At 45.6% G+C, this 14,124-nt stretch overlaps 1 protein-coding gene across 1 annotated transcript in view; it reads right to left on the minus strand.

Moving 5' to 3' along the window:
* The window catches only part of pgm1 (phosphoglucomutase 1), a 94,075-nt gene extending 81,949 nt beyond the window's left edge, over positions 1-12,126 (minus strand). The window contains exon 1 of the mRNA XM_038794494.1: positions 11,705-12,126. Within this exon, the coding sequence (XP_038650422.1) occupies positions 11,705-11,953 (249 nt within the window). The 5' untranslated portion in view covers positions 11,954-12,126. The remainder of the gene's footprint in view (positions 1-11,704) is intronic.
* Positions 12,127-14,124: the final 1,998 nt, after the last annotated feature.

A 14,124-nucleotide genomic window follows, 5' to 3' on the forward strand; every position in this document is an offset into this window, starting at 1 on the left:
GAATCGGGCGACAGCGCTGGGGCGGCGTGGCGCGGTTGCGGCGATTCTCCGGCATTTCTCAGATTTTAAAATTAAATCATAGAATCACAACATGATTGAGCACAGATGGAAGGCAAAGAGCGAGTTCAGAGAGAGCGAGGTCATTCAGTCTATTGTGCCTGTACGAGCTCTTTGGTAGAACTATCCAATTCAACCCATTCCTTTGCTCCTTCGCAATAACCCTATAATTTCCCCCCCCCCCCATCAAATATTTGTCCAATTCCCTTTTGAAAGTTACTGCTGAATCTGTTACCACCACCCTTTGGGACAGTGCATTCCAGATCACAACTTGCTGCGTGGGAAAACAATTACCTCATGATGCCTCTCGCTCTCTCACCAATTATTTACCTAAAATCTGTGTCCTCTGGTTCTGCCAGTGGAATAGCTTCTCCTTAATTAATCCTTCAAAACCATTTTAATTTTGAACACCTCTATCAAATCTCCTCTTATCTGTCTCTAATCTAAGGAGGAATGTCCCAGCTTCTCAGATCTCAGACAAAAGTTCTTAATCCCTAGTACCTTTTTTAAAAATCAAAAATCTCTTTTGCACCCTCAACAAGGTCCTGATATCTTCCATAAAGTATGGTGCTGAGAACAGAACGCAACAACTCCAAATGAGGCCTAACCTGGTGCTTTTTAAATGTTAAGCATAACTTCTGTAATGACTTGCACAGGACTCATCCAGCTGGAGATAACTCTTCCCCATACTCACTGGACTGAGTTAATCCTGCACTCGTATAGGACAGCATTGCTGCCTCACGGCGCCGAGGTCCCAGGTTGGATCCCGGCTCTGGGTCACAGTCCGTGTGGAGTTTGCACATTCCCCCCGTGTTTGCGTGGGTTTTGCCCCCACAACCCAAAAAGATATGTAGGTAAGGAGGATTGGCCACGCTAAATTGCCCCTTAATTGGAAAAAGTGAATTGGGCACTCAAAATATTTTTTAAATCCTGCATTAGTATAAATGGCAGGCTGTTGTAGAGCCAGCCAAAAAGGAGAGAGGACCTGGTGAAAGATAACTGGGCCCTGTGCATGTATAATGGTGTTGCTGAAATAAAGGACTTTTAAGGAACTCATTTGTCTCCCCTTGCTTTACAACAACTTCCTTGCTTTTGTACTGTATTTCTTTATTAATTAAGACAAGGATTCCCTGCACTTTGAAACAGTTTTCTCAGCTTCTCATGCCACTTTTGGTTTACTTCGGAACAATCAAAATCATTGTTTCCTTACTAGAATGTTTTTCTGCTCATTAACTTTCATCACGAATATATTAGCCCCAATACACATTGTATGGCAATTACATATAGTTTCATAGTTTCATAGAATTTACAGTGCAGAAGGAGGCCATTCGGCCCATCGAGTCTGCACCGGCTCTTAGAAAGAGCACTCTACACCCAAGGTCAACATCTCCACCCTATCCCCATAACCCAGTCACCCCACCCAACACTGAGGGATAGTCCTTCATTGCACAAGTTTTATTGGTATGTATGAAGTGTGGAAGTATGTACACACACATATGACCAACGTAATTGTGAGGGCGCATATGGAAGAATAAAAAAACACTAAGTACACTGCAATGCTATTTTATCATGAATATGGATTTAAATTAATGTTTTAAAATGTCCAGGTAATTGAGATGTACTCTGGACAGCAATTGTCAGTCATCACCTTCTCATGTAGCATCACTGTGGCCTTCACTTTAAAGGAAGAATGCACATTTATATGATGTGGAGATTGCGGCATTGGACTGGGATGAGCACAGTAAGAAGTCTTACAACACCAGGTTAAAGTCCAACAGGTTTGTTTCAAACACTAGCTTTCGGAGCACTGCTCCTTCCTCACCTGGAAGGAGCAGTGCTCCGAAAGCTAGTGTTTGAAACAAACCTGTTGGACTTTAACCTGGTGTTGTAAGACTTCTTACCACATTTATATGGTGTATTTCAAGTTCAAAATTAGTTTACAGCTAATGAATTGTTGCTGTTACATCTATACAGAACTTCATAATGCTCTCAAAGAAACACCAAGCATTTAATATCCAAATATGAAGAGAAATATGACAGCAATTTTGCACACTGAACGACCCCACACCAAATGAGATGAATGACCAATTAAGGTTTTTGGTCCTGTTATCAGAGGGAGGTACATTGGTCAGGTTATCAGATCGACTTGCTGCTTCTCTTCAAAATGTGCTGTGGGATCTACTGCCTGTAACTTTAACATCTCATCGGAAAATAAAGGGATGCATTCTCCATCCCGGAGACTAAGGGCTGGATTCTCCGATCACCAACGCCGAAATCGCGTTCGGCGATCGGATGGAGAATTCATTATTACACTGGAATCGTGGGCGGCACCGGTTTTCCGATGCTCCGTCCCTTCAAAAACAGTGTACTCGAGGAGTACGCAGCACACTGTTGGGACTGCCTCAGGCCCTCCCCCGATGCTCCGCCGCTGATGGGCCAAGTACCCGAGGGTATGGATCGCAACTTTCAGGGCCACAGGCGGCCAGTGGGGTTGGGGGGGGGTGTTCCGCTGGCAGGGGGCCTTCGGCGGCGGCTGGAGGGACTGGTGGGGGGTGGCGAGCGGAGTTACAGGGAGGCAGTTTTTGTCAGGCCGGGTCCACGCGTGGCCAGTGCCATTCTGCGGCCATATCCGCAGGTAAAGCCGGGGGCTTTACGCCTCGTGGCTGCTAACCCCCACCGGGCAGAGCATCGGTGCGGGGATGCCGCCGAACTTTTGGTTGTAAGACCAGACGGATCCTGCGGACATAGCCGCAGGATCTGAGAATCCAGCCCTCAGTGTTGACGCCAGGGCAGGAGTCTGGACTTTCACGACATCAAAAATGACGCCGATTCATCGATTGTGGAGGGGCTAGCACCAGCTCGACATGGAACACAATCGATGCCAAAGAGAAACGGTGTGGGATTAGCCGGGTCCATGATTGACACTTGGGAGGCTGACAAGCTGCAGCCCCTTATACACATTACAATCCCACACACACTCAACCCATCCAACAAGGTGGCACTGCTTGCGCTGGATGCTCCCATCCCGTGGATGGTCGGCTGGGGCCAGAGGTTACCTCGGGTAGTATCCTGGGGGGGGGGGGGGGGGGGGGGGGGGGATACAACCCGTGGCCCTAAGTTCACAGTGGGCTGTCAGCAGCGTGGGCAGCTGCATGGTGTTCTTTCCAGCTGTAGCAATGGTGTTCCGTGTCTGTCTAACCCAACCCCACAGCCCACCTCCTGGCCACCCCTTGCTACTCCCTCCGGCCCTGGCAGAAACCCCCAGCCAGCAACACAGCTGTTGGCAAACTATAGCAAAGTTGGACACTTTTCGACCTCCTCTCTCTCCCTCAGCATCCATGATGCTGGTTTCACAATTTTAAAAAGCACAAGTGAACCGCGCCATCGGCAACTCGGCCCATCGAAGGTGGAGAATCGAGGAGGGCCCGGAAATAATATGCAAACGGTGTTTTCTGTACGTGTGTCCTGGACCACACTGATGCCGTTTTTGAGGTGACGGAGAATTGCGATTTGGCGTCAAATCAGCACCTGCCGCGATTTTGGCGTCGGAACCTATTCTCTGCAAATCGTGTTTCCCGATTTCGTCATCAGCCAACAGAGAATCTCACCCAACATCTCTGACAATTTAACACTCCTGCAATTATACTGTGGTGTGCCAGCTTTACATCGGAAAGAAAACTGCACGTTAAAAATGGAGAGAATAAAAATCAGGACAAGCAGAATCAAAGTGTTTAAAATTTCAATTAAAACTGCATGGAGTGCTTGTTTTACGAGTTTAGGATTAATACACAAGAGAAAAAAATACTGCTACATTTGAGTTGCTTTATTATTGATATATTAGTTTTTCACATCAGTGTGTAAGCTTATAGAACCCCAAAGAATCATGAATTTCCTTGATCTGTTGGCAGTCTAAGGTCTATTTTATGACTCACTTTCTCTTTTCTGTGTGATACACTAATTGCTTACTTCTATAAGCACACCATAAATAAATTGCAGTAACACAGATCTTTACACCTTTAACTTAAAGCTTTGTAAAATACAATAGCTAGGAAAGTTAAACGGTAATACTTGAATAATCAAACAGAGGGTCAGGGTCAATCATTTCGGTCGTGGGCGCAGCAGACTGTTGTATGATGACTGTTTTAAACCTTGGTACTTGCAGCATTTAGCTTTCAGATTTAATAACTGTGTTAACACAATTTAGTTCATTCAGATTCAAAACCAGCCTGACATGGTTCAGAGAAAAAAGCCAAACTAATATGTCAAATTTTACGTTTAGATTCTTGAATGATTGGTCATACCAGTCTCCACCTTCTTCAAGTCTCTATGAAGGTTCTGACTAAGTCAGGCATCGATTGATATGAATGGCCTAGTCGCTTATGATTTCCCAGGAAGGTGAATATAAAGAACAGTTAAGATCAGATGCACCCTAGTCCAATCAGTTCAACATATATATATATTTTTTTAAGGTATTTTATTCAAGAAATAAGCCTGCAGCCCAAAGGAAAACATCAAAAAATTCACAAGCGGACGATGTAACTAAGCTAGAAACATATGACAACCATGTAGTAACAAACATGGACAGTAGAATACACTATGTCCATGCTACAGGCACTTAAGTTCATATAGATTTCATAATTTAAGTACTTAATTGAGGACCCAAACCGTGTAAGGAATAGGGCTATATCGCCATCCTACATTTTACAGAGTTGAATTTAGTTGAACTTCTGAGTTGCCTGGATTGCTCTGGGGGCACAATTGTGCCAACCAGTTCTGAAATTGGATTGACTGCATGAGGGATTTTCTAAACTTGGTATAAAAATTAACTAATTCTTCTTGTTCGTAAAGTTTCAAGCTTAATGACATGAAAGGCGCTGGTCACACAAATGGTATTGCGGGCCAAAGATCAATCATGGCCTCAGATCAATCAGTATTCTTTCAATCTGGGCACTTTGCACGGCACAACATATTCAGCCAAGGCACTGTAACTCTTATCTCTACACGATACAAAATAATAAATTACACGTTTTCACATCAGCGGATTTACTTACTTGACTTGATCAAGGAACTTTATCCTCTAGCAATCATAAACTCTTCCCTCTATAAATCCTTCACCATGTTACCTTTAACAAACCAACCATCATTGCGACCTTCCTACCTCAACAAAACCCACAGACCTGTGACCTATCTGTTTTCAGGTATCGCTATTCAGATTTCTTTTAGATTACCAACATAAAGGAATAGTTTACAATGAAACACACATGAATTACCTATTGTTTTGTTTCTGGGGAAAATATTTGCCTTTTAGCTTGTTAATCACTGTTCATCAAGGTGACCATTTTTTTTTTTTCATTTTTTTTAATATAAATTTAGATTACCCAATTATTTTTTCCAATTAAGGGGCAATTTAGAATGGCCAATCTACCTATCCTGCACATCTTTGGGTTGTGGGGGTGAAACCCACACAGACACGGGGAGAATGTGCAAACTCCACACGGACAGTGACCCAGGGCCGGGATTCGAACCCGGGTCCTCAGTGCCGTAGGCAGCAATGCTAACCACTGTGCCACCGTGCTGCCTAGGTGACCATTTTTAAAAAATATTCTGCAAACATTCGTTGTTTTTCTAAAATAAAAGTAACAACTCTTCCAAATTAATTTATGTGAAAAAATAGTTTAAGTATCTTGAAATGTGATGGATATGAACGCTTAAATCTGGTCTGGACTAGTAATAAACCAGTAAACAGTAGGAGTAGCCTCGTATTGTGAAAAGTATATTTTGCCATAAATAATATTAACAATGGAAAAGCCAACAAAACATGATATGTATACTGTGATTTGCAATGTATTGCACTGGAACCTAACAGAACTCTACAACGTAAGTTACATATAAGGTACACCCCATGACCTATCTTTTTTTTAATTTTAGAGTACCCAAGTATTTTTTCCAATTAAGGGGCAATTTAGCATGGCCAATCCACCTATCCTGCACATCTTCTTTTTGGTTTGAGGGGGTGAAACCCACGCAGACACGAGGAGAACATTCAAACTCCACGCGGACAGTGACCCAGCGCCGGGATTCGAACCCAGTAGGCAGCAATGCTAACCACTGTGCCACCGTGCTGCACACCCCCCCCCCCAATGACCTTTCATAACCCATCATATAATAATAATCTTTTATTATTGTCACAAGTAGGCTTTCATCAAGACTGCAATGAAGTTACTGTGAGAGGCCCCTAGTTGCCACACTCCGGCACCTGTTCTGGTCCACACATTTTAAAAAGATGAACAACATTCAAGCGATAAGTTTAATGAGTCACAACCAAAAGGTTATCAGAAATTTCCTCTGATTAAATAATGGGAAGACTGAAGCCACTGTTTTTGGAATCTGCTCCATCTCCATTCCCTAGCTATTGACTCCATTCCTCTGTGGAAAGAAAAAGCCCCACCACTCCAACCCCCACCACGGTAGTAAATCTGACCCCAGTTCCAGTTCAAAGAGTCACTCAGACTCGAAAGGTTAACTCCCTTCTCTCTCACCACAGATGCTGTCAAACCTGCTGAGACTGTCCAATATTTTCTGTTTGTGTTTCAGATTCCAGCATCCGCAGTAATTTGTTTTTATTATTTTGACTGCATTCCTCTCCCTGACAACAGTCTGAGATTAAGCCAGTTTGTTCGTAACATGGGTGTCATACTTTACCCAGAGATGTGTTCCGGCCCTCACGTTTGCACCATCACTAAGAGTGCCTATTTCCTTCTCCATAATATCACCCAACCTCAACCCTGTTTCAGCTCATCTATTGCTGAAACCATCATTATGCCTTCATTACCTCCAGACTTGGCTATTCCAAGGCATTCCTGGCTAGCCTCCCACATTCTACCCTTTATAAACATGAGGCCATCCAATCTCTGCTGCTTGCATCTTAAGGCACAGCAATTCCTATCCTCCTGTGCTTGCTAGCCTGCACTAGATCCTGGTCAAGGTATAGCTTGATTTTAAAATTCTAATCCTCGTTTTCGAATCCCTCATAACATTACTCGCCTCCATCTCGTTCATCTCCAATCCTCTAAGACATCGCAAGAACACGAGAATTATGGGGAGGAGTCCATTCGGCCCCTCAAGCCTGCTCAGCAATTCAACAAGATCATGGCTGGATTAATCGTGGCCCCAACCCCACTATTTTGTTCATCCCCATAAACCTTAACACCCTTGTCAATCAAAATACAGTTCAACACAGATAACTGTGAGGTAGTACATTCTCGTAAAAAGAATAGGAAGGTCACTTGTCACTTAGAAGGTGCAAGTCTTGATGGGGTAGAGGAACAAAGAAATCTTGGAGTACAAAAGCTTCAATCACAAAAGGTTGCATTACAGATTAGCAAGGCCAGAAAAATGCAAACCAAGCTCTTGCAGATATTTCTGGAAGGATAGAATTGATAAGTAGGGAATAAATGCTAAACCTGCACTGAGCTTGAGGAGTTCTGCCTGCAATTCTGATCGTTAGATTATGAAAATAATAGAGGCATTGAAGGGGGGTACAGAGAAGAATTACAAGGATGACACCAGAAATGTATGCGTGTCCGACTGACAAGTTGGGACTCTTCTCTCTTGAAACTAGAAAGCTGAGGTGACCAAATACAAAATCTCTAAAATTATGAAAGGTTTTGATAGAATGTGAATGTTTCTTCATGTTGAGAAGGGCATAACAAGAGGCCATCAATACAAGACTTACACCAAAAAAATGAATTAGGGAATCGAAAATAAACTTTTTTTCATCCAGAATGTGGAACTCACTTCAACCACTCCCTGTGGTAGCAAATATTTTAGATGCATTTAAGTGGAAGTTAGGAAAGCATCGGCGGGAGAAGAGAAGATGGTTACAATGGAAGATTTTGATGGGAAACGATCGGAGAAAGGATTTTTTTGTTTAGAGTGCCCAATTATTTTTTTCCAATTCAGGGGCAATTTAGCGTGGCCAATCCACCTACCCTGCACATTTTTGGGATGTGGGGATGAGACCCACGCAGACATGGGGAAAATGTGCAAACTCCACACAGACAGTGACCCGGAACCAGGATTGAACCCGGGTCATCAGCGCCGTAGGCAGCAGTGCTAACCAATTCAATTGGAGAACTGTGTCCAATTCTGGGCACCACAATTTAGGAAGTATGTGAAAGCTTTAGAGGAGGTGGGAAAAAAGATTTGCCAGATTGGTTCCATGAACATAGGCCTTCAGCAATATAAATAGATTTAAGCAACTGGGATAAAAGCAAAACACCTCGAATACTGGAGATCTGAAATATAAACAGAGTGTGCTGGAAAAACTCAGGTCTGGTCGCATCTGTGAAGCGAGACACAGAATTAATGTTTCAAATTCCCCCCCCAAAATGACCTTTTTTGGAATTGAGATCTGCAGTGCAACTGGCTCGAAAGTGGGTCAATGACCTCCCCTCCAGTATCAGGTTAAGTCTGAGTGAATGATGAGCATGCTGCGACTGTCAGTGGACAAGAAGTCAGGGGGGTTGGTTTAGCTCAGTGGGCTAGACAGCTGGTTTGTGATGCAGAACAAGGCTAGCAGCGCGGGTTCAATTCCTGTACCAGCTGAGAATTCTGAATTCTCCCTCTGTGTACTTGAACAGGCGCCGGAATGTGGCGACTAGGGACTTTTCACAGTAACTTCATTGCAGTGTTAATGTAAGCTACTTGTGACAATAAAAAGATTATTATTATTATGAAATGGGTTTCAATGCATGGAGTGATTGGCAAGATAAACAAATAAATACTATGTCCCAGGAGCAGTTACTTCAGGATGAATACTGGATTTGAGTGATAGGCATCTGCCTATCTTCCAATTCCAAGGTCTTCCATGTCTATGAGAGTGGACATGCAAGAAAGAGCACCCATCATGCACCTGAGAGCTGCCATGCAAGGAGAGGGCTAGTTGATCATAATCTGGAGACTTACTCTTCCCTTCTGCCTGCAGGAGAAATAACCCACAACACTAAGGAAAATAGGTCACACCTGAGACCCCTGGCAGTTGCTGTAGTGGAGGCTCTTGGCCTGACCTTCCTGGCCAGGCCATTGTTAATGGAAATATGTTTTAGGAGGACTAGAATGTGATCCCACCCCTGAACAGATGTTGCACACATAGATGGGAGGAGGGATTGGGAAGGCCAAAGAGCTAATTGTTTCTCCATGCATGCCTTCACACTCCAGACTGTCAGGTTACTGCCTTGACAGAGACTCTACAGTTCACCTCTGAGGTGGAGGACCTCAAGTTTCAGAGGATATAGTGGTACATCTTTCCTCAGCAGCCATCACAGCCACAGATACATTCAACTTGATGAGTTTGCATTTGAGAATCGGTTTAGAGTCACAAACTGGTGAGTACCTCAATGACAGACAGGAACAGCTGACAGAGGCTGTGACAGCTCTGAGCCCTGACAGGCGGAGGATTGTTAGAAGCCAAGTCCATCCTGAGCCCTAGATTATGATGAGCTTCTGGTGTTGGCCACACTAAATTTCCTGGAGTTGCAGGATAGAACAATAGAACATCTATGGGAGCTGCAAAGGTCTATTGTGCAGCCATCTGTGAAGCATGGAGAAGTCCATACAGGACATGCATTCTACCATGTCTCAGGCTTCCTCTGCCAAGAGGCTGGTGGCTGTCATGGAGAACCAGATCCAGCAGACCACTCAGTGGCTGAGATCTGTGTGAGCTCTACACCGCAGTGACCAGGTGAGAGAGGGTCGGATGCTTGAAGTCTCTCCATTTTCTCCTCTATCTATAGTGGACAGGGAGGCCTATTATGCACTGAAAGGTAGCAGAGATTGAAAGAAATGGTGATAGGGTAAAGTGGAGTCCTTGATCTTATCAATCCAACAATTAAATGACAATAGTGCTACTACCGAAGACATACTTGGGTCCGCATCTCCCTCTTCGCTAAACCACAGAGGAAGCACACAAGTATTTAGTGCATACTCCATTCATTAATGCAGTGCCTGTCACAATCACAGGATGTCCCAGCTACTTTACAATCAATGATGTATTTTTGCACTGTTGCAATGTAGGAAACATAGTAGCCAACTTGCAAACAGCAAGCTCTCATGAACACAATATGTGATAACATGTTTTTGTGATATTGATTGAGGGACAAAAATATTAGGCTGGACACCTACCAACCTGAATTGCTGTGTTCAACTACTCATTGAACCTCTCAGTGATGTGTTGGGTATGCTGGGTCTCCGACGACTGCGTTTACTAGAGCAGTGAGAGAGACAGGCTACCAACACTTGTAGAAGTACAACTCTATTTTATTTAACTATGAGCTGTTAAACATACTTGCATTGTGGGTCGACACTATATTCGGTTGACTGAAGACCTATGGCTAACCTGACCAGACTATACTGCTAGCACATGGTACATGTTCGTGCTACTGATTACGGGCTCTGGCTGTCTCAGAGGCTGCATCCCGAATGAGCGGGAAGACTAGTGCCCTCTGGCTTTATAGTGGCCGTGTCCTGTCTTGTGATTGGCTGCTGTGTTTTGGTGTTGATTGGTCTTTCAGTGTCAGTCAGTGTGTGTCAACGCACCATCATATATTTGTGTGTATATTATGACACTCAGAAAATCAGGGTCGATTTGAGGGTTTTTTCTTGCAACATAAAAGTATGTTGCGGGCACAGCTGCTCTAAACCTGGCTGTGTATTACATTTCAGACCTTTCCACTGGATCCAAGGCTACGGTAGAATTTCAGGCAGATTTTCATTTCTGGGCTCTACTTTGCACCCCTGCTTTAAACCTGCTCTGCGATGTTTTCATTTTTGCAAGAAATAACACGTGCCACCTCCTCCAAATGCTGCAGTGACTTTTGCTCATTGCAACACGAGCATTCACCTATTGAGCAACTGTCCTGCCCCTTTACCATGGCAACTGGGCCTGCAGCATTCCAGACAGCCTGAGCAGGAACTGCGAGAGGTTTGAAAATATACAAACACGATGCAGAAAACCAACAAAAGTAGTTTAAAATCCTTGGTAGTAAATCTATATGGCTGGCAGATACGCCAGTATCTTATTACGAAGAAATGTCAGAGGCCAAACTGCCAAGAGGGACAGCAAGTCAAGAGAGCTGCAGAAGTGCAACAAAGAAAAATTATTTTAAAATACATCTAACCAATCAAAAAGGCGAACCCCTGGAAAGTAATTCGCCATACCCCTTCCACGCATGCATAGAAAACCATTTTCAGTGTTGAAATTAACCCACCAGATTAATTTACATTCAACGTTTTGCAAAGCAATTGACTAACACATTGGATCGGCACATAATCCTTGCAATATGATTAAATAAATGAACCGAAGCATTTAAAAATGAGGCGCATAACCGATTGCTAAAAAGCAAAAAATGACAATTTCAATACAGCCTCTATTCTGGGTGGAAGGACAAAATTAAACCACAGGACATTTCTAAGAGGCGGCTCTGTTTCAAAGCTGCACAGTACAGATTAAAGGGGCTGAAGGGCCTATTTCTGTGCCGTGGCTTTATTTTCTGTGGTGATGTCTCCCCTGCACAGTAAATAATTGCAGTGTGTTACTGAGGATGGGGGTTACGATGTTAACAGTGGAGTGGGTGCAGTGTTTATTTACCCCGTTGGCCGCCGCCATCTGGATGATGAGCTGGATGACATGTTTATTGTAGAATCGGCCGTCTCCCCCGACCACCAAGACGGCGCATTGTCGCTCGGTCGGCTCGACCGCCGCCGACAAGATGCTCTGGATGAAATTCTCGGCGTAGTGGGGCTGCGACTGGAAGACGCTGACCCGCTTCCTCAGGCCGCTGGTGCCCGGCTTCTGGTCGCCGAACGGGGTGGTCTTTACCGCCAGGATCCTGCTCATGCTTCAGGGTTAGGTTTTTTTTTTGAGTGTTGCAGAGATTATTTTCAAACACAATGATTGCCTATTGATATGAATATCGCTCTGCCCCTCCCCAAGACTGTCGGCGCGACCCACAGGCTCTCTCACAGCTTCTTCTCCCTTCCTGCTCAGCGCCTTTTGACAGCTCCCCTCCCCTCCCCTCTCCTGCCTGTCCCGCCTTACCCCTTCCTAACCCCACCCCCGGCAACACGTACACCGACCTCCTCCACAAGGTCAGACTGCAGCTGCTGTGCTGGGCTTCTCACTCCGGCAGGCTACTCAGCAAGGTTTCACACATATACCCTCCCAAGTTGGCTTGTTCATTGTGAGGGGTTCACACAGATACCCTCCACAGTCTCTCCCAACAGGGCATCTTCACTGTGAGGGACTATCGTAGATACCCTCCACAGTCTCTCCAAAGTGGGCATCTTCACTGTGAGGGACTATCGTAGATACCCTCCACAGTATCTCCCAACAGGGCATCTTCACTGTGAGGGACTATCGTAGATACCCTCCACAGTATCTCCCAACAGGGCATCTTCACTGTGAGGGGTTTACACAGATACCCTCCACAGCCTCTCCCAACAGGGCATCTTCACTGTGAGGGACTATCGTAGATACCCTCCAAAGTCTCTCCCAAAGTGGGCATCTTCACTGTGAGGGGTCACACACATACCCTCCGCAGCCTCTCCCAAAAGGGCATGTTCGCTGTGAGGGACTATCATAGATACCCTCCACAGTATCTCCCAACAGGGCATCTTCACTGTGAGGGGTTTACACAGATACCCTTCACAGCCTCTCCCAACAGGGCATCTTCACTGTGAGGGACTATCGTAGATACCCTCCAAAGTCTCTCCAAAGTGGGCATCTTCACTGTGAGGGGTCACACAGATACCCTCCGCAGCCTCTCCCAAGAGGGCATGTTCCCTGTGAGGGACTCACGTAGGTACCCTCCACATCTCTTCCAAGTAGGCATATTCACTGCGAGGGACTATCGCAGCCTCTCCCAAGTGGGCATGTTCACTGTGTAGGGTTAACACAGAAATCATCTGCAGCCTTTCCAAATTAAATGGGAATTTTAACTGGGCAAGAGCCTGCTGTCAGGCCTTCCAACAATGGAAGATGCCACAGCCAACCCTCTTAGAGTTAAAAAAAAAAGCAGAAGTATGTAGGTGCTGAAAATCTGAAACAAGAAAAAAACAGAAAATGCATCAGCCGAAGGTGAACCACCTACCAGCCAGGTACCAGACAGCTTCCACAATGGCTTGAGCTTCCTTTTCGACAGAGGAGTGTCACATCTCAGAGGCGCTGAGGGTACGGGAAAGAAAGGTCACGGGCATACCTGCCTGATTAAGGGTAGCGGCCAGGGCGACCTCTGCGTGTCGCTCTCTACCTGGAAGGGGATAGACCCGTCCAACGCATGCATTGCGGCCTTGGTAATGTCTGCCTTGATGCGGCTGAAGGCCAGACGGGCCGCAGTCATCAGGGGGAAGATGGTGGCTTTGATAAGCGGGCGGGCTTTGTCCGCATAGTTGGGGACCCACTGGGCATAATATGAAAAGAACCCGAGGCATCTTTTCAGGGCCTTGGGGCAGTGGGGGAGGGGTGTTGCAGGGGGGGGGAGTTGCAGGAGGGTGCCCATGCAGTGGTGGTCGGGCCCTAGGACTCCGTTTTCCACGACATAGCCGTGGATGGCTAGTCGGGTTGTACGAAAACACAATTCTCCTTGTTGTAGGTGAGATTGAGGGCTTGGGCGGTTTGGAGGAATGTCTGAAGGTTAGCGTCGTGGTCCTGCTGATCATGGCCACAGATGGTGACATTATCCAAGTACGGAAACGTGGCCCGCAGCCCGTATTAGTGAACCATTCGGTCCATCGTTCTTTGGAAGACCGAGACCCCGTTGGTGACGCCGAAGGGGACCCTGAGGAAGTGCAAGAGGCGGCCGTCTGCCTCAAAGGCCATGTAGTGGCGGTCTTTCTGGCGGATTGGAAGCTGGTGGTATGCGGACTACCATGGAGAAAACCCGGTAGTGTGCAATCTGATTCACCATGTCCGCTATACGGGGAAGGGGATACGCATCGAGTTGCGTGTACCGATTTATGGTTTGGCTGTAATCTACAACCATCCGGTTCCTTTCCCGGTCCTGAAACCAC

Source organism: Scyliorhinus canicula, chromosome 4, assembly GCF_902713615.1.
Source record: "Scyliorhinus canicula chromosome 4, sScyCan1.1, whole genome shotgun sequence".
In the NCBI taxonomy this organism is placed as follows: domain Eukaryota; kingdom Metazoa; phylum Chordata; class Chondrichthyes; order Carcharhiniformes; family Scyliorhinidae; genus Scyliorhinus; species Scyliorhinus canicula.